Source organism: Bactrocera tryoni, unplaced genomic scaffold (assembly GCF_016617805.1).
Source record: "Bactrocera tryoni isolate S06 unplaced genomic scaffold, CSIRO_BtryS06_freeze2 scaffold_7, whole genome shotgun sequence".
Taxonomy (NCBI): Eukaryota; Metazoa; Arthropoda; class Insecta; order Diptera; family Tephritidae; genus Bactrocera; species Bactrocera tryoni.
In genome coordinates, this window is record NW_024396366.1 from 6,232,571 (window position 1) to 6,258,296 (window position 25,726).

Below are 25,726 nucleotides of genomic sequence, written 5' to 3' on the forward strand. Positions count from 1 at the left end.
GTGAAAGATTAAAGCCCACCGTCAACAAACTGATTGGACCTTATCAGTGTGGCTTCAGACCTGGAAAATCAACAACCGACCAGATATTCGCCATGCGCCAAGTCTTGGAAAAGACCCGTGAAAGGAGAATCGACACACACCACCTCTTCGTCGATTTCAAAGCTGCTTTCGACAGTACGAAAAGGAGCTGCCTTTATGCCGCGATGTCTGAATTTGGTATCCCCGCAAAACTAATACGGCTGTGTAAAGTGACGTTGAGCAACATGAAAAGCTCCGTCAGGATTGGGAAGGACCTCTCCGAGCCGTTCGATACCAAACGAGGTTTCAGACAGGGCGACTCCCTATAGTGCAACTTCTTCAACCTGCTTCTGGAGAAAATAATCCGAGCTGCAGAACTAAATAGAGAAGGTACAATCTTTTATAACAGTGTGCAGCTGCTGGCGTATGCCGATGATATTGATATCATCTGCCTTAGTTCTGCTTTCTCCAGAATGGACAAGGAAGCAAAGCAAATGGGTCTGGCAGTGAACGAGGGCAAGACGAAATATCTCCTGTCATCAAACAAACAGTCGTCGCACTCGCGACTTGGCTCTCACGTCACTGTTGACAGTCATAACTTTGAAGTTGTAGATAATTTCGTCTATCTTGGAACCAGCGTAAACACCACCAACAATGTCAGCCTGGAAATCCAACGCAATATTTCTCCCCAACAGGTGCTACTTCGGACTGAGTAGGTAATTGAAGAGTAAAGTCCTCTCTCGACGAACAAAAGCTAAACTCTATAAATCGCTCATAATTCCCGTCCTGCTATATGGTGCAGAGGCTTGGGCGATGACAGCAACCGATGAGTCGACGTTACGCTGTTGTTAACTCGGCTATAATCGCGTAAGCGGTGTCTACGCCAATTAAGAAGAGAAGAAGAGTTATTATCTCGTTTACTTTTTTATGTAATAAGAGTAATGGAATATACAGAAGTAAACAACACATTGTGGACTGATTCACAAGTGGTACTTAATTGGATAAAAAAGATACCACCCAACCTCAAGACGTTTGTGGCAAATCGCGTATCATTAATACCAACAAATACCGATGTGAAGAAATGAAGATATGTCAACACCAATGATAATCCTGCCGATTTATTAAGCCGCGGTATGAAGTCGTCAGAGATTATACATGAAAGGTTATGGCTGCACAGCCCACCCTGGTTATCACTTACTCCATTTAAATGGCCATAGTGTGTGTTTCTGCCAAACACAGTGGGGGAAGCTGAAGTAGAACTCAGAGCTTTAGCGGTTGCAGAGTTCGAGGAATCAATCCATATTTCAATGCGAACAACCAAAAATAGAGTTTCGTTAATTGAATATGTAAACAAATTAAAAAGAACTTTAGATATTGTGGCGTATCTATTTAAATTCAAGCACAAGGGATTAAATTTCTCTTGAGACAAGAACAAGAAAAATATTACAACAAAGAGATAACGAATTTGAAAGCTGGTATAAGGATTCCAGAAAAAAGCTTAGTACGCAGCTCTCAAGAAACGTAAAAACTTTATATAAAAAAACGCTTAAGAAACGGTCAAGAAGCTTTCCTGCGATAAATTTACTTGTGCTAGTACGCAGCTCTCAAGAAATCTAGTACTAATTTTTGATACTTTTTTCAGTAAAATGTGAATATGGCAAACCTAGTTTTGCGAAGAAACATCAAATCAAATTGAAGGAAATTCGAAGTAATCGTCAAATTCATCCTAAATTAGTTTAAATCATTATTATGAAGTATATTCCATTTTGAAATGTTGTATAAAACCTACCAATCATCAACATGATTTCTTAAATCTCAATGAAAATATTTATATTACCATACACATACACACATACATATTACGCACAAAGTTTGTTTTCTTTGTTTATTCTCTCTTGCTCTTCTAATGTAGATCATTCACAATGCGTAACCAGCTGTCAAATTACTTGAGAAATAATGTATTTTTTTTCTTGAGCAATTACTTGCGAGCTGCATACCAACCTAAAGTAAGATTGAATCGTTGAAACCTGTGATGATGGACGGATTACTCAGAGTACATGGCCGGTTAAAAAATTCAAATTTAGATGAAAACATGCGACACTCCGTGATAGTTCCAGACGGATCCAGATTAGCGTGGTTAATAATGGATCATGCGCATAACGAAACGAAACACGGTGGCATTCAAATCATGATGCAATTTATTCGTCAGAATTACTGGATTACGCGCCTTCGTAGTTCACTAAGCAAATACCTGCACAGATGTGTTATTTGTGTGCGACACAATCATCGCACAGAGGTCCAAATGATGGCAGATGTACCCCCCGATCGAGTCAGAGCAGGTAAGCTTTTTCTATAAACAGGAGTAGATTATACTGGACCGATAGAGATCAAAAGGATTGACAGGGATGGGAATCAGCTCATAAAGCAGAAAGTGTGGATTACGCTTTTTGTGTGCCTCAAAACCAGAGCAATTCATCTAGACGTGGTGACAGACTTAAAAACAATAGCTTTCATTGCTTGTTATGACCGTTTTATAGCTCGTCATGGTCGCTGTGAAAGAATATACACTGATAATGGTACAGCGTTTATGCCATTGGTCTGCGAGTACTATCCTTTGAACAACTATTAACCTTACTTACCCAAATCGAAGCGATACTTAATTCACGTCCTTTACATCCGCTAAATGGTGATCCATCCGACCTTCAAGTTTTGACGCCTGCACATTTTTTAATAGGAGAACCACTAGTTCTTCCACTTCCGTTCGCAATTCAAGACAATTCATCGACTAAAGGCGTAAAACAGTGAAGAGAATGACAGACTATTATCAAGGCGTTTTGGGTAAGATGGCAAAATGAGTACTAGCGAACCACTTGGTATTAAACAAAATTAATCAGATGCAAACAATTTTTTGAACTTTATTGTTTGCACTGGAAGTATCATATAAAATATAACGATGAGATTATGTACTTATTTGCTGAAATTATTGCAGTACAAAATATTGAGGTATATTTTAATATATTTAAGTTATTAGAAATGACTTAATGACTAATTTAAATTTTATAAGTGACACCATTTCATCTTGAATTCGTATTAGTCTCCAATTTCCGAAGAATTGCGCATGAATGTCGATAGATTTCCTAAAAATAAAAATAAAACTGTTTATATAAGTATTGAAGAATTAAATATACTTCCAAAATTTTATGTTGACCCGGGAAATAGTTTCGAAAATAAAGCGTATTCGTAGGACTTTTATACCCTGAACATGTTATATTAAAGTATATGTGATCAGCATAACGAGCTAAGTCGATTTGGCCCTGTTCGTCTGTCTGCACATATGTGCACTAGTCCCTCAGTTTTTGAGATATTTTGCACTCGCATTTTTCCCCTCAAGACTCTGCTCATTTGTCAGAGCCGGCAATATCGGACCACTATAGCATACAAGGTACGGCTGCCATACAAAATGAATCAATCAAGTGCTTGTATAGACAGCTATTTCATTTTGACAGATATCTTCAAAAATGTCGCATATGGTCTCTTCAAAAAAAAAAAATATATAAACAAAAAATTCACAAAAATGCATATGTTTATGTTGCAAGTATAGTCTCTTAATTAAGAGGACAGCAGGGTAATATTTTTTTAAAAAACTTCTTTTTTTTTGCGTTTTCTGTTCTCTTAGAATTAATATAGAAACCCACTTTACCATTGGAAGGTTTCAGAAAAGGCCCACAAAATAATAATACCGCTCGACGTTCGGAGCGCTCGGAGTGCACTCCTCAAACTTTAAACGCGTTTTTCTCAAAACAAACTTTTTTAAACTGGCGGACATGATTCCGGTCGAGCTACTCAGCCGATATGCTTAATTTTTTTTTTAATGTTCACAAAACGCCTGGTTATCGTCCCTATATATGTATATATATATTATAATTTATTGACAATGTTATGACAAAATTTATGTAAAATAACAAGGGGGAAAATTAAAAAAAAAACGTAATTACTTTTTTATTAATCAACATTTTTCATGATTCCACTAGGGACGATAACCATTCACGTCCTTTTTAAAAAATAATTTGGGTTTTTGTGCTTCAGATGATCCAAACATTAGAAATCGTGTCCGCCAGTGAAAAGCCAGCCATTCACCCAGCCATTTCAGAATGTCAGGGTATAGCTATCCGGTCAAGTGATGTCGAGCTCGAGATATCTAATATATACATCCCCCCAGTTACATGTTTCCCTGTTGAAAACCGTTTGGTACTAGGCGACTTTAACGCGCATCACGATCTTTGGTATTCCCGTCTCTCAAATGATCGTAGGGGTATAGAGCTGGCGGAACAGATAGACGATTCAACATTCTGCACGATGAAGCCTCCACTGGAATTATGAGCACCTTTAATAGCTCGCCCGATATTACGATTGTTAGTGGTGGTCTGATAAATATCATAACCTGACGACCTATGCTACACTTGAGGCCTTGCTACTCCCGACCTATCTCTCCGATCTATCGGTGCATGGAACTTAACACTCTCTCTCCTTTATCCACAGCGACCATATCTACAAACTAGACGAAATAGTACATACTTGACCTTAATATTGCAGTCGATGGCGTCAAGATTCCGACTGACAATAATCCTAAAATCAAAGTCTGCGCTCTTTCACTCCTCATACGACTGCTATTATTGCCAAAGTTCAAAGCCACAACAAAATCCTCAAAGAATCGTTGTTGCCAACTTACAAGGCAATCGCCCGGCCGGTCTTTAACTACGCCGCAGCAATATAATATATATTTATGTGAAACGCAGACCAAAGACTACTCATCTGACACCCTTCTCCCTTTAGTCGGACCCCGTCACGTTTCTTGGGCCTACCATTGTATGATGCCGACGACAACTTAGCTATATCTTACCATTCTAAAGGGGATGCAAAATGGAAGACAACAACAAGATGCAAGATAGCAAAGCAAATATGGCCTAGAAAGGCGATAAGGTTCTACGACAGTACTTCAAAATGACGCATCCAGGGCTGATTAAGCTCATGGTGGGGGCAGTTCTACCTACCCATCTACACTAGACATTTTTAAATAAATTTTTATTTTTATAGTAACAATTAAAAAATAATAATTCAGTTAATTTTGTAGTAATAAAGACAATGCGAAAAAATTAAAAAGAGTTGATATTAATTAATTCCGAATTTATTTAACAGCAGCACACAAAAACACAAGGATTTGTAATTCAGTGAAATATTTATCTTTTATATCCGTTGAGTTATTAATTAAATTAGTTATTAGAAACTTTTATGAGCGAAGTAGCGAGATCGAAATACGCAGTAAAGTTTGCTTAATAGTGCAGGATCACAGGATATTGAGTCGGCGCGTGCGGAAGCGTATTGTACCGAGGTGGGCAAACAGTACATCGTGTGTGTGAGACATCTGGCTGAGTGGGATGGTGCTCTCAGGTATGATTGGTTGCATTTGGCTGCGGCAATTTTTCTCAGGTAGAGAGGTGGTCGAGTGAGGTTTAGGCCATTTAAAAAAGGGTGAAGGCAAATTATTATTATATAATAAAAATACAAAATAACCGACAAAAAGCAAAATCCCTTGATAAAAATTAAATATCGACGGAAGAATTTGAAGAAAGCACGGTATCATGGACGTATTTTCAGTAAAAAGAACTAAAAAGCCGTTGGAAAACCGACAAATATGTAACGCTTTCGCTTATAAATATTTAAATATACCACCAGTCTTTGAATCAAGTTTTATTTTCAGACGAAAGCAAGTTTGTTATTTTTGGCATGAAAAGACGGAAAATCTTGTCGTGAAGATTGGGTATAACGCTCAACAAAAAAATTACTTACTTACTGTCAAACATATCGGAGTTATTTATTTTATGATTATAATTTAAATATTATTTAATATTTAAAGCAGTAAACATTTGTATATTTGAATTTAAATGCATCAAAATAGAACATACGCCTAATTGAAAAATTTTACTCTATTGTAATGAATTTATAAATACTATGAACCAACATGTTCTTGAAATTTTGTTTAAAAAAATAATTTTTTCGAGGCAAAAACAGTCGAAAAATTCTATAAAACTTATTTTTTGGAGATTTCTATTTTAGAGAATTATTTTTTTTTAATTATTTTTAGGTTCATCTAGAAACTATGACCTTAATGAATTTTCTTTTTAAGATCAATAGAACCGAAACTACAACGGCAGCAGGTCAAGACATCACTGTGACCTTCCCGGAAAAAGTTAGTGTACGTACAGCCTTTTCAATGTCTGAACCTATACTATTTGAGGTTTTTTTAGACTTTTATTGAGCAATTTAATAATATTTTGCCTTTAAATTTGTTTCGCTAAATTAAAAATATAGTTTACAAAAAATATAAAACACGCTTTTAAAGCATATGAAACTAAAAAGTGAAAAATAATTCTTATTATAAGCTAACAATAATAGCGAACCAAAAATTCGTATATTATTGTGAAAATAGCGTGGGATGCTCGATATACGAAAAATATATTACATGAATTATTGTAAGCTTATACTAAGAATTATTTTTCACTTTTTAGTTTGATATGCTTTAAAAGCGTGTTTTTATTTTTTGTAAACTATATTTTTGATTTAGCGAAACAAATTTAAAGGCAAAATATTATTAAATTGCTCAATAAAAGTCTGCTTTGCTGCTTTAAAAGCGTGTTTTTATTTTTTAAACTATATTTATTTTCACTTTTTAGTTTGATGTGAGAAACCTCAATGTTAATTATGACATGTTGTATTGTTAAAGTTAATCGATAATTAGGCTGTATTTAATATTCACTCTGATCCTCTTTCAGTTACCAATTATTACATATATTATTTGCGACTAAGTTCTATTGACGACTTTTGGAATTTTTACTTCTTAATCGAATCAGTATTATTGGAAAATTCTCTTTCAGCAATTCCATAGCTGTAATTTGCTGGAAATTCACTAAACTTTATGTGACGTCAATGTTCGACCTTAACATCACTTTTGCTCCAACGAATATTTTCAATACATCAGGAAGACCTCCTATTTTATTGATTTTATTAGGTATTATATTATTTCTTTATTACCTATGGGTCTTGTGCTTTAATGAATTAAATAACAATCCCTTTATCTTGAAAACTCTGGAGAACTTTTTCATTATGACTAACAACTTGGTTATTAGTTGGGTAAATTTTTTAAGCTTTCCTAATTGAAAATTATGCAGTGGTATTTGGTTACACTTTTCCTTAGACGTCAACTTTCCAACTCTTAAAGAATTAAACACATCTATAAATGTCATGTCTTCTTGTTGTCGCATGTTTTGTTGGAGTTCAGTTCCACCAGGCGGAATTGCCGCCACAGATGTGTAGCGGGTTTCATATGTTCTGGCTGTTAAAATACTTGATGTTCTCCGACAGGTTGTAACTGCATTAGATCACCAAAGAGTAAGACATTTATACCACCAAAACAAGAGTCCGGTCTCTTCAATTGTTGCAAACGAGAGTCAATCATGCAAGGCATCTCATAAAGTACTATAGAAATTTCATCTATACACAGAAACTGAACGTTTTGCCATAACTGTCGCATCCCTCTCAAAGCATTTCCTTCAAACGATTCTGTCGATGTAAAAGGCCTCTTTTCCATTACTCAGTTTCCATGCCACTTCTTATGGGTAATATTTGAGCAATACTGTGAGAAGGTGATCACAAGTTTAAGCAACTCACCAAAAAGATGCGCTTAAAAGTACGCAACGTTTAAAATGCATAGCTTTTCAATTGTAAAACTGAATTTTATTACCAGAAAGTAATGTGTTTTGCATTATTCGACATTTTTTCTTTCGGTTGTTTACTATTATTTTATATTTATGTTACCACACATTTTTGTTGTGTACGTCTTTGCATTTAAAATTTCCCCATATATTGTATTTACTTTCTTTAACTATATGTATTTGAGTATACACATATGCTATTCAAAATATTCAAGTTCCAACAATAATTGAAACTTTTATTTAAACGTTGCATACTTTTAAGCGCACATTTTTGGTGACCTACTTAAACTTATATGATCGCAACGCTGTAGCTTAAATATTCTAAGTTTTAGTATCGTTTCAGTATCATTTCTCTTTCAAGTTGGTCGCCTTGTCGTGGCGAAGGGGCTTAAGTAAGAGTAAAGTGTGCATCCCAAAGACAACGCACTCTAGTCTTACGAACTAAGAGGGACACCTCATAATTCCCACAATAGTGATATACATACACACATGGTCAAAATAATAAGTACATACGCCCGTGTAGCATTCAATGACTTATAAATTTTCTTTTATTCGTTTTTAAACTGAAATAATATCATATTTCATTTCATATATGACTTAAATAATAAAAATAAAGATATTTGTAATAATAGTTGAAATAGAAACTTAAATTTCTAGTAAATAATAAAAAGACTAAAAAAATGGCTGGACAAAATAATACGTACATCAGGTATCTGTGTTTGAAAAAATTTATTACTTTAAGTTTTCTGTCTTCTATTTCACTTTTATTTACTTCTTTCATCAGTATCTAGTATATCCGCCATTATTTTCAATTTCTTTTGAGATTCGTTTTGGAAAACTGGAGATACGTTTGCGGCACGTATCAATTAAAATCTCATACCAGGTTTTTTCAACAAAACTCCCTAACTGATCCTTATTTTGGAACGATTGCATCCCAATCCGTTGCTTTAGCTTCCCCAAAGGTTTTCAGTTGGATTCAATTCGGGAGATTGACATAGTCATATAAGAGAACTCACACCATTGTCCTGGAACCAATCAAGACATCTTTATATTGAAACCTATTCATGGTGCCTGATATACGATGTATTGGTCCTACACCATACCACGAAAAGCAGCCCCAGACCATTATGTCGCCGGCACCGTGTTTAACTGTCTTTTTTGTAGACTGTGAATGCAATTCTTTACCTTTCGGACGACGATCATTGTTTAGTCGTTCCACAAGATATTGCACCCACTTTTTCTGACCACTTGGGCCGGACCAATTTGCATGCTTTTTCGCGAATTTGTAATCTTATCTGTAACTTTTTTTTTGCAATAATGGTATTTTCTGGCTATCCGGGCAGGTAAATAAGCTCGATATAATATTCGTCGGGCCATTCGGGAAGATATTATGCTACCAATATCGGCTAATATTATCCTTGAAGATACCAATGGGTCCTTTTTACCAAGAGTGACGATACGGTTGTCCTATGTATGTCTTTTTTGGTCAACCGCGAGTTTCAACATTCTTTTTCATCCTTAGGGCATTCTGCACGAAATACAATGAACGGCCTAATGTTTTAGCGATATTCCTAAGACTTTGGCCCTCTTTTATGAGGATTAAGACGATGTCCTTTTCCTCCGCCCTGCAATGCTTTTTCTACCCATATATAAATTTTTTTAGTTTTTAAAGAGCTATACAACCTAAATAGCAAACCATTAAAATAAATCACTCGATTTGATGAAAATAATAATTAACAATGTATCTATTACGAGTAAGAGTACTGCCGGACATACCAACCAAAGTATACCGGTAGATACAGCAGTGAAAACAGCAGATTTAAGGAAGGAAGCGTCCACCTCCAAAGCTGCCATAAGCACCAACCAAAGTGCACTGGTGGCTAAAGGAGAAAACAAAAAAGAGCGCAAGAAATCCCAAAATCAGCTGAGGAAAAACCGGTACCAGAAGGCAGTCTTCATACCAGGGAAGATAGCCAAAGAACAGGCAGCCGATACCCCAGTTGATGAGGCAGAAACAAAGCGCCTCAAAACAATAGTAGAGGAATATGAAAGCTACCTAACAAGGAATCAATCAGAACCTCTAGAAGAGAGCACTTCACAAAAAAGGAATCGCTCTATCACAGAAATTCCAGAAAATCTGCCCAAAAAACCTAGGCGGAGTGAAGGTGAACACAGCAGCACAACAACGGCAAGGTATTTCTGCAATATAGCCAGGGATAGTGGCCACCATAGATGGGAATTCCTCTTCTCCGAGCACTATACAGGAAAGATGGGTGGAGATCGACGTCAGATTGTCGAGTATGGTGCTAAGCTTTGTACTCATCAAGTGCGCGGACCAGGCCTCGCTAGATTTTCTGACAGGTAGTGTCGCTAAAATCAGCAACGCCTTTGTAGGCTTATACCCGCCAGGGACATTCCGAAGAGACCTCGTGCTCGAGTTAAGGAACATGTGTTACTTATCACATTTTTGTACCGAATACATAAATTATAAACTGGTAACCTAAACAAACAATAACAATAGTCTCGCCTAGCATCATAAATGCATGTGCGAAAATGTAAACTGCACCAAACTATCTCATTAGCAAGTAAGCAAACATTGTAAATGCACTATCAATACAACAAACCAAATGTATCTAAACAAACAATATATCTGTAAACAAACCTAAACAAATAATATAATCTGTATCTAACAAAATATCAACTAGTAATAAGTAAACATACTAGTTAGTATAAATAGAAGTAAGATTATGAAAAATAGGCAGTGAGAAATTTTGAATAAAAAAGGCAACACAAAAATAAGTGTACTGCCCAAATAAATATAATTTCTTTTACTCACAACAAACGACAGTTTGTTAACTGGGGGCTCAACCGGTCTTAAAGCCATTTTTATCCTGCGGTAACGGACAAAATAAAATTTCAAAGCAAATTCCACGGGAAGTAGGACTTCCACACACAAGGTTCTGAAAAAGCGGACAGACGGCAGATCCTGAAACACTGGATAGCGGCAACCACAAAAAATAACATAAAAACAACGTCCTGAAAAAGCGGATCTCAAAAGTTCCTGAAAAATTGGAAGCAGCACGGACAAGTCTTAGACGAAAGATCATCAAGCTGGAATCTCATAAAAAGAGACAGAAGCTTTTTAATTTGAATCGTCCTTTATTCAACGCCAATTCAAAGACGTCTGCGCAGGAAATAGCAAGCCTCAAGGCTCAAATTGCGACCTTAACTGCATCTCTAACAGAAACCCGAGAAAGGGTGGCTACCCTAGAACATGGTCTGCAATGGAATATAAGGACTATCGAATAGCTCGATGATTGCAAGCCAAATATCGCCTACGAATCGCAGATCAACCTAGATGTCTTCAAGTCGTTACCAGACTTCACGGGCAACAGAAGTCAGTACAGATCCTGGAGGAAACGTGCGTGGACGCACATGGAGAACATAAAAGAATATGCCACAGCCCCAACATATTACACTGCACTCTCGATACTGCATTCAAAAATTCAAGGAGAGGTAGCCGACATATTAATTAACCACAACACAAAGTTCAATTTTTACTCGATAATACATCGACTGAACTACACATATGCAGACCAGAGGCCTTTATATGTGTTACTGGATGAAATGAAAAAAATAATACAAGGAAAATTTACGCTGGCAGAATTTCATTGTGAAGTCAGCAAGGCATTGAATCTTGCCCTAACTAAAATCGAGATGGACAGCCCCGATGAATCTCCAAAAATGCAACAATACGCGACTCAAGAAGCAATCAGAACATTCATACTTGGCTTGAATAGCAAGTATACCAGCGGCACCCTCTACAGCCACAATCCAAAGGACTTAGAAACCGCCTACGCTATCGCTTGCACTATAAGCCATGACAACGTGAATTGCCAATTTGATGCGATGCAGTACAACAACCAGAGACAGTACAACAACCAGAGACAATACAACAACATGCAGCATCAACCAAACAGAAGTTACCACAATGACCACCGAATATACAAGCCAAACGTGCAAGTGCAATATACCCAAAGTGCACCACCGCAGCAGTGCCAACCAATGGACGTATATTCCTCACGCCAATACAGAAGACCCACCAACTTCAACGCCGCACCTATACAAAACAACTATGACCACCAAATGCACGGATTATCTCCAAACAACCCATTTCGAGGAGACCCACAGAAGAGGCACCAAAATCCTTCATCACGCAACTACGTCGCACCACAGAAGATGCAACGTGTAAACCAAACATATGAAGAAGAACTAGAATATCTTGCCCCACAACAAAGCGACGATGATTACAAGACAGGTTCTGTTTTTTTTTGGGCGAGTGAATGAATTGCCGTGTCTGCAACGCCACTGCAGGTATACAGGCAAAGAAGTAAATATTCTTACGGACACCGGGGCAACAAACAATTATATAAGCACTAAATGTAATCTTGGTGAGTGTATTCCAACTAAACCTATTAAAGTGAAAACTCTTCATGGTTTCTCAAAAACAAAATCAAAAAAAAAATAGTATCAGTGTTAGATAATTTGCTTACATTTTTTGAAACTGATGCGTTAGAAGAATTTGATATGCTTCTAGGTGAACAGGGACTTAGAACACTAAAAGCAGAGATTAATCTTAAATATAGGGCCAAGAAAGAAAGTGATACTTTGCAAAAATTAAATTATACAGTAAGCAATGAAGAATATAAATCTGAAATTGAAAAAATAATGCAACAAAATGAAGGTACTAACTCAATATTACCATTTACTATTACAGTACAAGCCACAATTAGGACGAAATCTGACGATCCTATTTGGACAAAACAATATCCGTACCCTATATCTGATAATGATTTTATTAACAAAGAAATAAATAAACTTTTAGAAAATGAAATAATCCAACCTAGTAAAAGTCCATACAATTCACCCATTTGGACAGTTGCTAAAAAAGGGAAACCTAAACGCAGAATGGTTGTAGACTTTCAAAAGCTAAATGCTCAAACTATTACAGATAGATATCCCATACCTGACAATACAGAATCTTGGTAAAGCAAAATTATTTACAACTTTAGATTTAGAATCTGGATTTCATCAAATTCTTATTAAAGAATCTGACAGAGAAAAAACAGCTTTCAGCATAAATGGAGCCAAATATGAATTTCTTCGTATGCCTTTCGAACTGAAAAATGCTCCGTCAATTTTTCAAAAAACCCAAATACAAAATTAAAAAGATGGAAAAATTTCATCGAAGAATACGGCGCTAAAATCACTTACAAACCTGGTCAGCAGAACGTTGTTGCTGATGCACTTTCCCGCCAACAAATTAATAACACATCTAATTCTAATAATTCCCAACATTCAGCACAAAGCTCTCCTATAGAAAAAATTAAACGTGTAAAGCAACCATTAAATTGCTTTAAAAATCAAATTATTATAAAACAATCAGACGCAAACCCCACCCAAGTATCATCCCAAAATATCTTTTTTAACAGTAGACATACAATTTTTTTTAACAGTAGACATACAATTTTTTTTAACACTAAAACTGAGCTATTGGACAGATTAAAAAATGTAATCAAACCACAAGTTGTAAACGTTCTACAAATAGATGAACAAATATTATTTTTCGTTGAAAATGATATTATCAGTGCATTTCCCACTGTGTCTATTGTTCTAACTCATAAAACGGTTGAAAACAAAACCGAAATCAAAAAACAAAAACAAATCATAAATGACACACATAGACGTGCACACAGAAATTACAAAAATAACGCGCAGGAAATTTCGTTAAAATATTACTGGCCAAACATACGAGACGCTTGAAAAAAAGAAGTACAAGACTGTGAAATCTGTCTCACAAACAAATACGAACGCCGACCAAACAAACAACCGATTGGTGCAGCACCAACACCAAACAAAGTAGGAGAATACATACATACATTTAGATTTATTCTATATGAGCGATAACATATACATTAGCTCAACTGACAAATACTCAAAATTTTGCCACTTATTATCAGAATCGTAATCGACAGCAGCTGAATTATAGACAAGGTGACGTCATATATTTGTAAAGACGCACAGGCGAAATATAAACGTGAAAAAATACGCGAAACAAATTGTTAAAGAAGACAACGGAAGGACGGTAACGACAAATAGGGGACGTGTTATTCACAAAGATAACATAAGAGTACAGGCATGTAGAGAATAATTTTTTTTCTTTATTACACTACCGCATTATGCGACAACATTATTGATTTAAAAAACAAAAAATATGTGCTTGTTGAAACTGACCCGGTTTACATTTACCAGAATAGTTCGTTTTTACATCACATTTCAAATTTGTCCAACATCCCTGCACCTTACGAAGAGATAATGAAATCTTCATATAATTTAGGAAGCCAGCCTGAAACAAAAATATTAGTAAATAAAATTGAAACTTTAAAAAATCAACTCATTCCAAATATTTACAGGCCTAAAAGATCAATTAACTTTCTTGGTTCTGCGCTAAAATTTATAACTGGTACATCAGATCATGACGATCTTATAGAAATCTAAACGTCAATTAATATGCTAATAGAAAATAATAATAAACAAAAAAGCATTAATTCGCAGTTTGAGAGAATACTTGAAACACTCGATCCTAAAGCAATAAATGAGAATTTAATTATAGCAGAAATTTATAATGAATTGCAAACAATTACAAACACTATTAATTTTACGAAAAATAACAATTTTTACTCTGGCACACTTAATTTAAATCATGTGCATGAATTAATAAACCATGAGGAGTTGGATCTTCCCCTTATTAATATATTGGAATATTCTGACATCCATATTTGTTACTTAGAACAAGCTATAATTACAATTTACAAATATCCAATACTCGAAACTAAATGTAGACTATATAATGTATACCCTTTAGCACATAAGCATGGTAAAATAGGTTTAGATCCTAAGATAGCAAAATGTAATAATTATCAAAGAATTATTTCAGTAGTTTTATTTGTAAATCAGAACCCTCTGATAATTGTACTACAAAAATTTTAAACGATAAATCAGCACAATGCGAAACAATTCATGAAAATAACGCTCCAATTCAAATTTTAGAAAACGGTCACATCTTGACATATTATGAGCATTCTTGGAATAATATGCCTACATATTACATATTACAATCATCAACAACAACTCAGAGAAATCATACACAACCAGCACAGCGAAAAACTTGAAGTACTCCGCATTCTTTCCTCGAAATCAAATTACAAGTTCAGTAATATACAGGAAATTTCAACATTTTTAATTCCTGTCGAAGAAAATCCAGTGCAGTTCACACTTATTATCATTATAGCATTTCTTACCTTCACAGCTACTATTTATGGTTTAGTACACCTCTGCAAATATTGCCAAAATGTTAGAATGCTCAACAGACAACGATAAATCGACGGCTTATTTGAAATCGAACTGAACCGCCTACACCAACAGCAATTAGCAGCAAAGTAGCGAGGACGCTCCATTTTAACACGGAGGAGAGTTAAGGAACATGTGTTACTTATCACATATTTGTACCGAATACATAAATTATCAACTGGTAACCTAAACAAACAATAACAATAATCTCGCCTAGCATCATAAATGTAACAAACAAAATGCATGTGCGGAAATGTAAACTGCACCAAACTATCTCATTAGCAAGTGTACGATTACATGAAGCAACTTTTGTTGCTTATTCTCGGGCGATTCTCTTTTGCTGTTGCCCATTACCTTCACACGAGCAACTTGTGTTGCGCAACTCTGCTCGAGTTTTTTTCTCATTCTCTTTCACTTTACTTTAACCCATTGTCTACTCTTTACTTTAACCCATTGTCGCTTCTTTTTCCTTATAGGTATTTGGGCCACTCTATCACATACATATATTAATCAGCTCTGTCAATTAAGAAATACATTTTATTTATTAAAACAAAGATATATCACCCTTCTTACTATTGTCTGAATCAATTTGTATGGCTTCATCCTATACATTTCACAATATCGTTAATTAATTCGATTTTTTCGTCATACTCCATTTTCTAAAATATTTATATTACATTATTTATATTTGTATACATATTTGCAAATTACTTACCAAAAGATGAAATTAAATTTTTTAAATATATTCAAAATATTAATTTCAAAAAAATATACGCAAATGCAACTATGTACTACGAAAGAAAGAACACGAATGCCGAAAAACGTCGCAGCGAACTGTTACGAATAAGAACACAAAGCGAGTTGCTGAACACGGGAAACTCGGCGCGATTCTCCTCTCCTCGTCGCCCCCTCGCCTATAAACTAAGAGTTGCCGCAACAAAAGTTGCTTCGTGTGATAAGACTCCAAGTAAGCAAACATTGTAAATGCACTATCAATACAACAAACCAAAAGTATCTAAACAAACAATATATCTGTGGGTACACTAACAAGATGCATCACTTCTGGCAGCACTGTTTGTCAGTTATTCTATTATTTTTCTATTACTTCATTCTCTGTATATTCTTGGAAAGTTTCCTACTGAATTCTTATTCTTAAAGTGTAAACACAATGGCTACGACAGACTGCAGCGGCACGACAGTGAACTGAAAACGTCGTTGTTCATCTTACTACATGTACATTTTGAGAAGCAACAACAACACAATGGCCGGCATGTACACAAAACAACGCAGTTGTCCATTTTGTATGTACACAATTTCGTTGTGGCCATACTAATACCTTTCATTTCAATGAAATTTTAATATTTTGTTCAAAGTGAAATTTTTTATGCAAAAAATAAGTAAATAGTTCAATATTTTTGCTTTAAATTATCAATTGTTATTACAAATGATATAATAGAGCTATAATATAGCTATTTTATGCTTTTATTTGTAAAATAACATCAAGTTTGTTAGAGCTGTGAATAATTTTACATTTTACATATTAGTGGCATCACCACTCTACCTCCTCTCTTTCTATCTTCCATTCTCTGTCAACTCTACTGTCGTCGTACTGTCGTTGGCAAAAATAGGAGGATATTGAAGTTAGCGAGAACGACAACTGTCGGCCTGCAGTCGTGTAGTCGTGCAGCTGTCAAAATAACACTGCCCATAAGAACGTGTGTATTTTAATATTTGACAGATGTAGTTTGCAGTCTGTCGTAGCCATTGTGTTTACAATTTTAGTTTACAGTTTTAAGAAGCGTCACTTTTTGTACAGACGCCGTCAAGAGTACAAGTGTTTAAGATCTCTTTAATAAATAATCGTTTTAATATTAAATGTGGTGTCGTAATATTTCCACATTATGGTGACGTGATTAAATTGGATCAAACTTTGTCTCTCCACGCGTTAAAGTACAAATGAGTGCAAACGTTAATATTAATTGCAAATTCACGCTCGTCGCAATTTCTCACTCATCAGTGTCCTAAAATTTGTGCAAACTAGTGACCACGTGCTCTCAATCGATTCATTGACATGCTATTAGAGCATTCGCCAAACACATCCACCAGTAATTCAAACTTCTTGACATTAATCTCCTCGAACATGACTACAAACGACCCAACTCTGACCATCGGTGACGCCGTCGATGAAGCCCAGAACACTGCATCAATTGTAGCTGTGTCCAGTTGCAAACTCCCGCAGTTCTGGTCCATCCAGCCTAGTTTGTGTTTTGTTCAGGTTGAACCAGTGTTACAGGGGGCCCGTATCACAAATGATGCACCACGTTACAATCAAATTGTTAGTGCTTTGGACACTGATGCAATGTTACAGCTAGCGGCCTTCCTGCATAATCCACCAGAGACCGACAAGTACGCGAAGCTGAAGGACGAGATATTGAAGCGGTTTTCAGAATCCAGCGACCGCCAGCTTCACCGAGCACGTACGGAGGTTCAACTCGATGATAAAAAACCTAGCCAGGTCCTGCGCCAGCTCAGAATTCTCAAGGGCGACAGAGCCTCAGAGGACTTACTGCGAATAAAATGGTTGGCATTGTTACCACCATCAACCAGCCGGTGTCTCAAACTACTCAGAGATGCCCCTCCAGATGAGCTTGCTGAAGTTGCAGACGAGCTGATGGAAAACCAGGCTGGACATTCCGTTATGGCTACACATCACCAGCCTGCCCAGGGGCGACAAATTCGAAAATACTCAGCTCACCAGCATGGCAAAGGACTTGGCAGGCCTTAAACTTGTTATAGCCGACCTGGTGACCTGTATCAAGGACCAGGGAATTACTCGAGACCGACCCCAACCTGCATCTGGCCGTTTCCAGCAGTCATCATCGAAGGAAGAGCCAGCCTCAGACAAGAAGAAGTTCTGTTATTATCAACGCCTCTATGAGCCCAGCGCCAAAAAGTGCGAGCGTCCTTGCATCTTCGACTCATCGGCGGAAAACTAACTTCGCTGTCGACCATCCAGACGGCCGGCGACAGCATAGAGGCTAACACACCACCAACCAGAGAGCATCGCCTTCACATTCATGATCGCACAACAAACATGAGATTTCTTGTCGATTCTGGATCAGTGATCTCTCTCATGCCCAAGTCGGCCATCACTCACACGCTCACAGAAGATGATCTGACTCTCTTCGCAGCCAACGGGACCGTTATCCGAACCTACGGTCGAAAAGTCATCACCCTTGATTTCAATCTTCGCCGTACATTTAACTGGTCTTTTATAATCGCAGATGTCAAGTCAGCCATTCTCGGTGCAGACTTCCTGGTCCACTTTGCATTGCTTCTGGATCTCAAAGGACGATGTCTCATCGATACAACCTCGTCATGCACAACTCAGGGCACACTATCTGAGGCCACGGTACACAGCATTTCAACAATCGATCGCTCAATCTGTCCTGGTGCACATGACGCCAAATACCTGCAAATACTCAACCAATTCATCGACATAACTCATCCCAGCACCAATCCTGTCACAGCCACTGACAGTCAAGTCGCTCATCACTTTGAGACAACTGGGCCACCAGTATTTGAGCGCCCACGACGTCTCACCGGCGAGAAGCTACAAATAGCTAGAGATGACTTTGACCTCCTGCTACATCATGGCGTGATCCGTCCATCGAGCAGCCCATGGGCCAGCCCTATCCATATGGTGCCAAAGAAAACAGGTGGATGGCGCACCACAGGTGACTATCGAAAGCTAAACGCAAATACAGTTCCAGATCGATATCCAGTCCCTCATGGGGACGACATTCTCCAGCGTCTCCACGGATCCACCGTTTTCTCCACCATCAACTTAGTCAGGGCTTACCACCAGATACCCATGGCCAAGTCAGACATTGCCAAAACATCCGTAACCACCCCTTTTGGACCTTTGGACTTTTCGAATTTCTGGGTATGCCACCCGGACTACGCAATGCCACGCAGACTTTTCAAAGACATATGGACAACATCCTCAGAGATTTAGACTTCGTGGGCTGCTTCATAGACGATCTTATTGTCTACTCTCAGTCCCACGAACAGCACCTACGACATCTCACCACCATCTATGAAGTCCTGCGTGCACATCATCTCATCACCAATCTAAAGAAGTGCCAGTTTGGCAAGTCTGAAGTCATCTACCGAGGGTACACTATCAACAAAGACGGCTACACTCGCAAGCAGTCGCCGATTACACAAAGCCAGAAACCGTCAGCGATCTACGTCGTTTCCTGGGGATCGTCAACTACTACCGGCGAGCGATCCTTCCAGCGGCCCAGATACAATCACCACTGACGGACTTTCTAAAACATGCCAAGAAGAAGGACAACACTAAAATCCAGTAGAAACCTTCTGCAGATCAAGCCTGGCAAGACTGCAAGAAAAGTGTCATCCAAGCCACGCGCGTGGCTTTTCTCGCACCAAACGCCATCCTCTCATTGAGATCCGACGCCTCGGATACATTGGGGGCGTTCTTGAACAGCGACACAAGGACTCATGGCAACCACTGGCCTTTTTCTTCCGCAAGCTCAGTCCAGCAGAGACCAGATACTCCACGTACGATCGTGAACTTCTAGCCATCTTTGCCGCCATCAAGTTTTTAAGCACATTCTCGAGTGAAGAAACTTCAGCATCTTTACCGACCACAAGCCAATCATCTACGCATTTTCTCAACGTGCTGACAAGGCATCACCTCGCCAACTACGTCAATTCGACTACATCTTACAGTTCTCAACTCAGATTTTCCATATCAAAGGCACAGAAAACGTCGTAGCTGATGCGCTTTCGAGAATTAATGCCATAACCATGCCAACCAAACTTGATGCTGAGGCCATTGCGCTGGCACAACTCCAAGATGACCAGCTTAATGATGTCCAATCCAGCACATCTCTCAAGCTGCACCTGCTGAACATTGAAGGTCATGATATACTATGTGATGTGAGCAATAATATTGTGCGACCTTATCTTCCACAGCCACTCAGACGCCAGGCCTTTGACATCACCCATGGTCTTTCTCATCCTAGTGGCAGGGCCACAGTCAAGGAACTCACCGGAAGATTCGTCTGGCCAGGTACTAGAAAAGACGCACTCCTCTGGTCCAGACACTGCATACCATGTCAACGTTCCAAGGTCCATCGTCACAATCGCACCACACCAAACCACATTGACGTACCAGACAATCGCTTCGAGCACGTCCACCTGGATCTTATAGAGCTGCCCAGAGTCAAGGACCTTCGCTACTGTCTGACGATCATTGACCGCTTTTGCAGATGGCCACACGCCATACCACTCAACAACATGACAGCTGAGACAGTTCCACACGCCTTTTACACCCAGTGGAGTTGTCAATTCGGTACACCATTGACAATCAACACTGATCAAGGTCTGCATTTCGAACCAGCACTGTTCACCTCACTCTCACGAATGCTGGGCATTCATCGTATCAGAACGACGCCGTATCATCCTCAATCGAATGGTCTGGTGCAACGGTGGCACCGCACACTCAAGGCGGCTCTCATGTGCAACAATGAGACACCTTGGCCGGACATGCTACCGTCAGTTCTACTAGGACTCCGAACCGCATACAAACCAGATCTGAAAGCATCTCCTGCTAAAATACTTTTCGGGACTACACTGCGTATACCCGGTGATGTCTTTGTTACAGCAAGCACACCAGGTGATCCACAGACATTCGTGAGGAAATACAGGCAAATCATCCAAGCAATCAGGCCAACATCAACAGCTCATCACACCAAATATCTGTAAACAAACCTAAACAAATAATATAATGGCTGACTTCGAAAACGTACTACTGCAAAGTTTTAATGCGGTTTTACTACAGTATTTATACATCATCTGCATGCAACGTCAAATAACATCGTATTACTATGCATTGTATATTTTGACGTTTTACAACACTTTTACTGTAAAGTTTATTTTCGCAAACAGCTGTTTTAGAAATTTAAATTCAACGAGCGTAAAAATATCACAATGGATAAAAATAAAGTCAAGAGTGCAATTATAAACGTTGTTTTGCGTTTCTCTGAAAATAAATGCACAAATAACATTCAAATTTTTCGTAAAATATTTAAATCAAAATATAAAAGAGTGTGCATTTTAAATAATTTCAAATATAATAATGTCAAAAAGCACATTGGAAGAAAGGTGCCTAAAAATTCGGGGTTCTGGAAAACTATTGCGTTCAAACTTTGAAAAGCATCAAGTGTCTTAGTGATGCACGATTTTATGTATCACTGCGCATCGACTACCGAGTTAATGCGTTTCAAAATATGTTGTAATGTAATAAATACTGCGGATGCTTTATCGAACTTCGAACTTTGTTCGTATGCAAAGCAATTGACGTTTTCGAAGTCAGCCAATCTGTATCTAACAAAATATCAACTAGTAATAAGTAAACATACTAGTTAGTATAAATAGAAGTAAGATTATGAAAAATAGGCAGTGAGAAATTTTGAATAAAAAAGACAACACAAAAATAAGTGTCCTGCCCAAATAAATATAATTTCTTTTACTCACAACAAACGACAGGTTTGTTAACTCTCGCATTTGGTTACCCCCTCTAGAGGAGCCAGGCGAAAAACTCCTGAGGTGCATCAAGCTGCAGAACAAATCTATACCTGGTATAGATGAGTGGCAGCTGATCAAGGAGGAAAAAGCAAATAAATCAAGTAGACCAATACTGGTGGCCATATGCGATGAGTCCCTTGAATTCGCAAGGTCAGGTTAAAAATCTTCCAAGGCGGCAAAGCGGCTGACGAAGACGACACGGAAAAGATCGACGACACCAGCCAGTTGCTAAGGAATGTGGGCATCGAAGAAACCCGATATGGCCAATAACTTAAGATGCATACCGAAATACCTGCAGCACTCGAAGAGTGCTACAGCGAATCTGACAACCCTCATGAACGAGGGGGGCATCGACATCAGCCTAGTACAAGAGCCCTGGGTCAATGAAGACACCATTAAAGGGCTAAATAGCAGCAACTATAACCTTTTTTACACACGTAACAAAGGTAAACCTAGGGCATGCATTCTTATCAATAGAACTATAAATGCATTTCTTCGTCCTAATTACAGCACAGCAGATATCACAGTGGTAAAGGTGGAACAGAAGGAAAAGCCCTTCTTCTTGGTCTCGGCCTACTTGGCCTATGACGAAGACATACCACCGGCCCCGCTCACCAGACTAGTAGAGGAGAACAGGAAGGAAGATGTCCTAATAGGGTGTGATGCTAACGCAAGGCACACCATATGGGGTAGCTCACCAGAGGTGAGTCACTCTTACAGTATATTCTGAATAGTAATCTAAGTATATGCAACAAGGGCGATAAGCCAACCTTTATTTTCCCAAGCTCTGATAGGTTTCCGGGGTGGGAGGAAGTGCTGCACCTCACGCTATCAACAGACACACAGTCTCGTTGTGGATAACTGGAGGGTATCCGATGAGCATTCCATGTCGGATCTCTCCTGTATATTCTTCACCATCCGCGAGAAATACAGTGCTCCTCTCACATATCGGAACCCTAGAAGAGCAGCGTGGGAAAAATTTATAGTATAGCAACAAAATGCCTTGAAAAGGGAGGCAATAAGAGTAGTACTAAATCCTCAGGAACTAGATTCAGAAAGAGAGAACTTGGAAAAAATCTTAACAACAACTTTCAATAAATCCACTCCGCTAACAGTTTTGAAAAAGAAAGTCTCTTCCTTGGTGGAACAGTGAACTCAAGAATTTGAGAACACAACTAAGGAAAGCTTTCAATGAGAGTTTTAGAACCAAAATCTGGCAGCCATATAAAGATATTATGAAAAGATACAAAAAAGCAGTCAGGAAAGCTAAAAACGACTCATGGAGATCTTTCTGCACATCGATAGAAAGTTGCAGAGAAACCGCTAGGCTGACCAAAATGCTATCCAAAGATCATATTAATACTGCCTACATTAGGGCGGAGAGAAGTGATTGGACCTCCTCGGCAAAAGAGTCTCTGGAGGTACTAATCACAACGCACTTCCCCGGGAGTCAGCAAACACCTTCAACGAGGGTTCAACCAGAACCGTTGAACGCAGCTGATTATCGAAGCCAAATAGTAGACAAAAGCAAAATCAAATACCCCCAACTCTTTTTTTACACGGTTTCTTTTTACACGGATTTGAAGTTACACGGTTGAGAAAATTTTTTTTTTTGTAAAAAAATTTTAGTCTAGTACGGTTTCAAAATCACTGTCTTGTAATTGTGTTTGTTTTTACAACACTTAGCACCATTGCTGAAATGAACATACATAGCAGTAACTGGGAAATCCCCTTAATCGACAACTCTTACTTACACATTTTGTTCGATGATATTTACATTGCTGAAATGGATATCTCCAGCGATGATACCGACTTTAGTCCAGTTCGTCGCAAACAACTGCGCTTGTTATCAAGTAGCGACGAATAATTATGGAGATATGTAAATATTTTTCCCTTATTTCTATTCTAAATTTTCTGTTCTTAGTTCTGGATTAACAGATTTCTTTTGTTTTTTGCATGCTCTACTACTTTTTCACCTGTATCAATTATGTATATTAAGTTTTAATGCTCAATAAAATGCCACATGAACATACAATTCGTATGCATATCTGAAATTTTATAGTTTTCAACTTTTTTTACACGGTTTTTCGAAGTAAATATAATTCTTTATTTCATCTTACACGGTTTTCAGATGAATGGAACGTACCCCCATTTTACTATAGGAAACGCATCTTTTTTTACACGGTTTTTTTTTACATGGATTTCTGAGGAACGTATCTACCGTGTAAAAAAAGAGTTGGGTGTATGCCATAAATAGTTTTGCACCATTAAAAGCGCCAGGCCCTGACGGGATTATGCCCATAATGTTGCAAAAACTGATGGAACCAATGGTTCAAAGGCTTGAAAATATATACAAAGCTAGCATTCAACTATCTTACATCCCAAGAAGTTGGAAAAGAAGTAAAGTTGTGTTCCTTCCAAAACTAGGCAGAAGAACAATGAGAATGCCGAGGATTTTAGACCTATAAGCCTTACCTCCTTTATGTTGAAGGTACTAGAAAGGCTAATAGATTTACACGTAAGAACAATAATGGCGGAGAAGTTATCGAAGTCCCAACATGCGTACATAAAGGGCCGATCAACCGAAACTGCCCTTCACGAGGTGATAAGCGTAATTGAAAAATTACTACACCACAAACAATACACCATGGCTGCTTTTCTAGACATAGAGGGCGCCTTTAATAATATAGAAGTAAATGCTATAATTAGTTCTCTGGCACATGGCACATGGTGGCATAGATAACACTGTGTGCAGATGGATACTATCGATGCTTAAGAATAGGAAGATTATAGCTTCAAACGGCGCTGCAACACAAACAAGTTATTAGAGTAGAGGGATGTCTCAAGGAGGGGTCCTCTCTCCGCTTCTATGCTGTAGCGCTGAATGAAATACTACTCCAACTAAACGGTGGAGGAGTGAAAGCAGTAGTATATGCAGACGATATAGTGTTTTTGGTATCAGGCATGTTTCCTTCAACAGTCAGCGAGATTATGGAAAGAGCACTTCGAAGGTTAAATCTATGGGCTAAACACAATGGACTAGGAGTTAACCCGAACAAAACAGAATTGATGCAATTCACAAGCCGAACCAAAATACCTCAATCTCAACTTCCGGTACTAAGCGGTACAACACTCACTCTATCCCCCACAGCTAAATACTTGGGGGTGGATATTGACCCCAAACTGTCCTGGAAAATTAATATAGAACAAGTAAGGAAGGGCTAAGTTCGGGTGTCACCGAACATTTTATACTCTCGCATTATAAAGTGATAATCGAGATTTCATTCTACGTCATTTCCATATTTTTCAAATACCGTATTTTTGTAAAGTTTTATTCCGCTATCATCATTGGTTCCTAATGTACTATATATTATACAGAGAAGGCATCAGATGGAATTCAAAATAGCGTTATATTGGAAGAAGGCGTGGTTGTGAACCGATTTCACCTATATTTCTTACATGTCATCAGGGTGTTAAGAAAATATTATATACCGAATTTCATTGAAATCGGTAGAGTAGCTCCTGAGATATGGTTTTTGGTCCATAAGTGGGCGGCGCCACTCCCATTTTCAATTTAAAAAAAAAGCCTGGTTGCAGCTTCCTTCTGCCACTTCTTCCGTAAAATTTAGTGTTTCTGACGTTTTTTGTTAGTCAGTTAACGCACTTTTAGTGATTTTCAACATAACCTTTGTATGGGAGGTGGGCGTGGTTAATTTCCGATTTCTTCCATTTTTGAACTGTATATGGAAATGCCTGAAGAAAACGACTCTGTAGAGTTTGGTTGGCATAGCTATAGTAGTTTCCAAAATACGTACAAAAAACTTAGTAGTTGGCGGGGCCACGCCCACTTTTCCAAAAAAATTACGTCCAAATATGCCCCTCCCTAATCCGATCCCTTGTGCCAAATTTCA

At 38.0% G+C, this 25,726-nt stretch overlaps 2 protein-coding genes across 13 annotated transcripts in view; one reads left to right on the forward strand and one right to left on the reverse strand.

The window, feature by feature from the left end:
- LOC120781533 overlaps positions 1-25,726 on the reverse strand; it is a 146,396-nt gene that overhangs the window by 19,794 nt on the left and 100,876 nt on the right. The window contains exons 5-6 of one of the 11 annotated variants that reach the window (XM_040113755.1): positions 14,082-14,193; positions 2,978-3,155 (exon numbers count right to left, since the gene is read on the reverse strand). The exons of 9 other annotated variants lie outside the window; for them this stretch is intronic. In XM_040113755.1, coding sequence (XP_039969689.1) covers positions 3,109-3,155; positions 14,082-14,193 — 159 coding nt within the window. In that variant the 3' untranslated portion in view covers positions 2,978-3,108. Of the gene's footprint in view, positions 1-2,977; positions 3,156-14,081; positions 14,194-25,726 lie in introns of those variants that run through there. One more of the 11 variants, XM_040113765.1, reaches the window with a different exon arrangement.
- LOC120781535 lies at positions 1,980-5,121 on the forward strand. Of its 2 annotated transcripts, none has more exons than XM_040113767.1 (2): positions 1,980-2,357; positions 4,558-5,121. In XM_040113767.1, exons 1-2 carry the CDS (start codon positions 2,051-2,053, stop codon positions 4,575-4,577), a joined length of 327 nt encoding a protein of 108 aa, XP_039969701.1. In that variant the 5' UTR covers positions 1,980-2,050; the 3' UTR covers positions 4,578-5,121. The 2 variants fall into 2 exon arrangements, with proteins under 2 accessions (XP_039969701.1, XP_039969700.1); XM_040113766.1 differs by having other exon boundaries at positions 4,852-5,121.

Excerpts from the sequence above, each read along its gene's own strand:
- LOC120781535 (XM_040113766.1), top strand. The coding sequence starts at position 2,051 with ATGATGGACGGATTACTCAGAGTACATGGCCGGTTAAAAAATTCAAAT. Across the intron at positions 2,358-4,851 it reads CCCCGATCGAGTCAGAGCAG|TCGGACCCCGTCACGTTTCT; the intron begins GTAAGCTTTTTC and ends TTCTCCCTTTAG.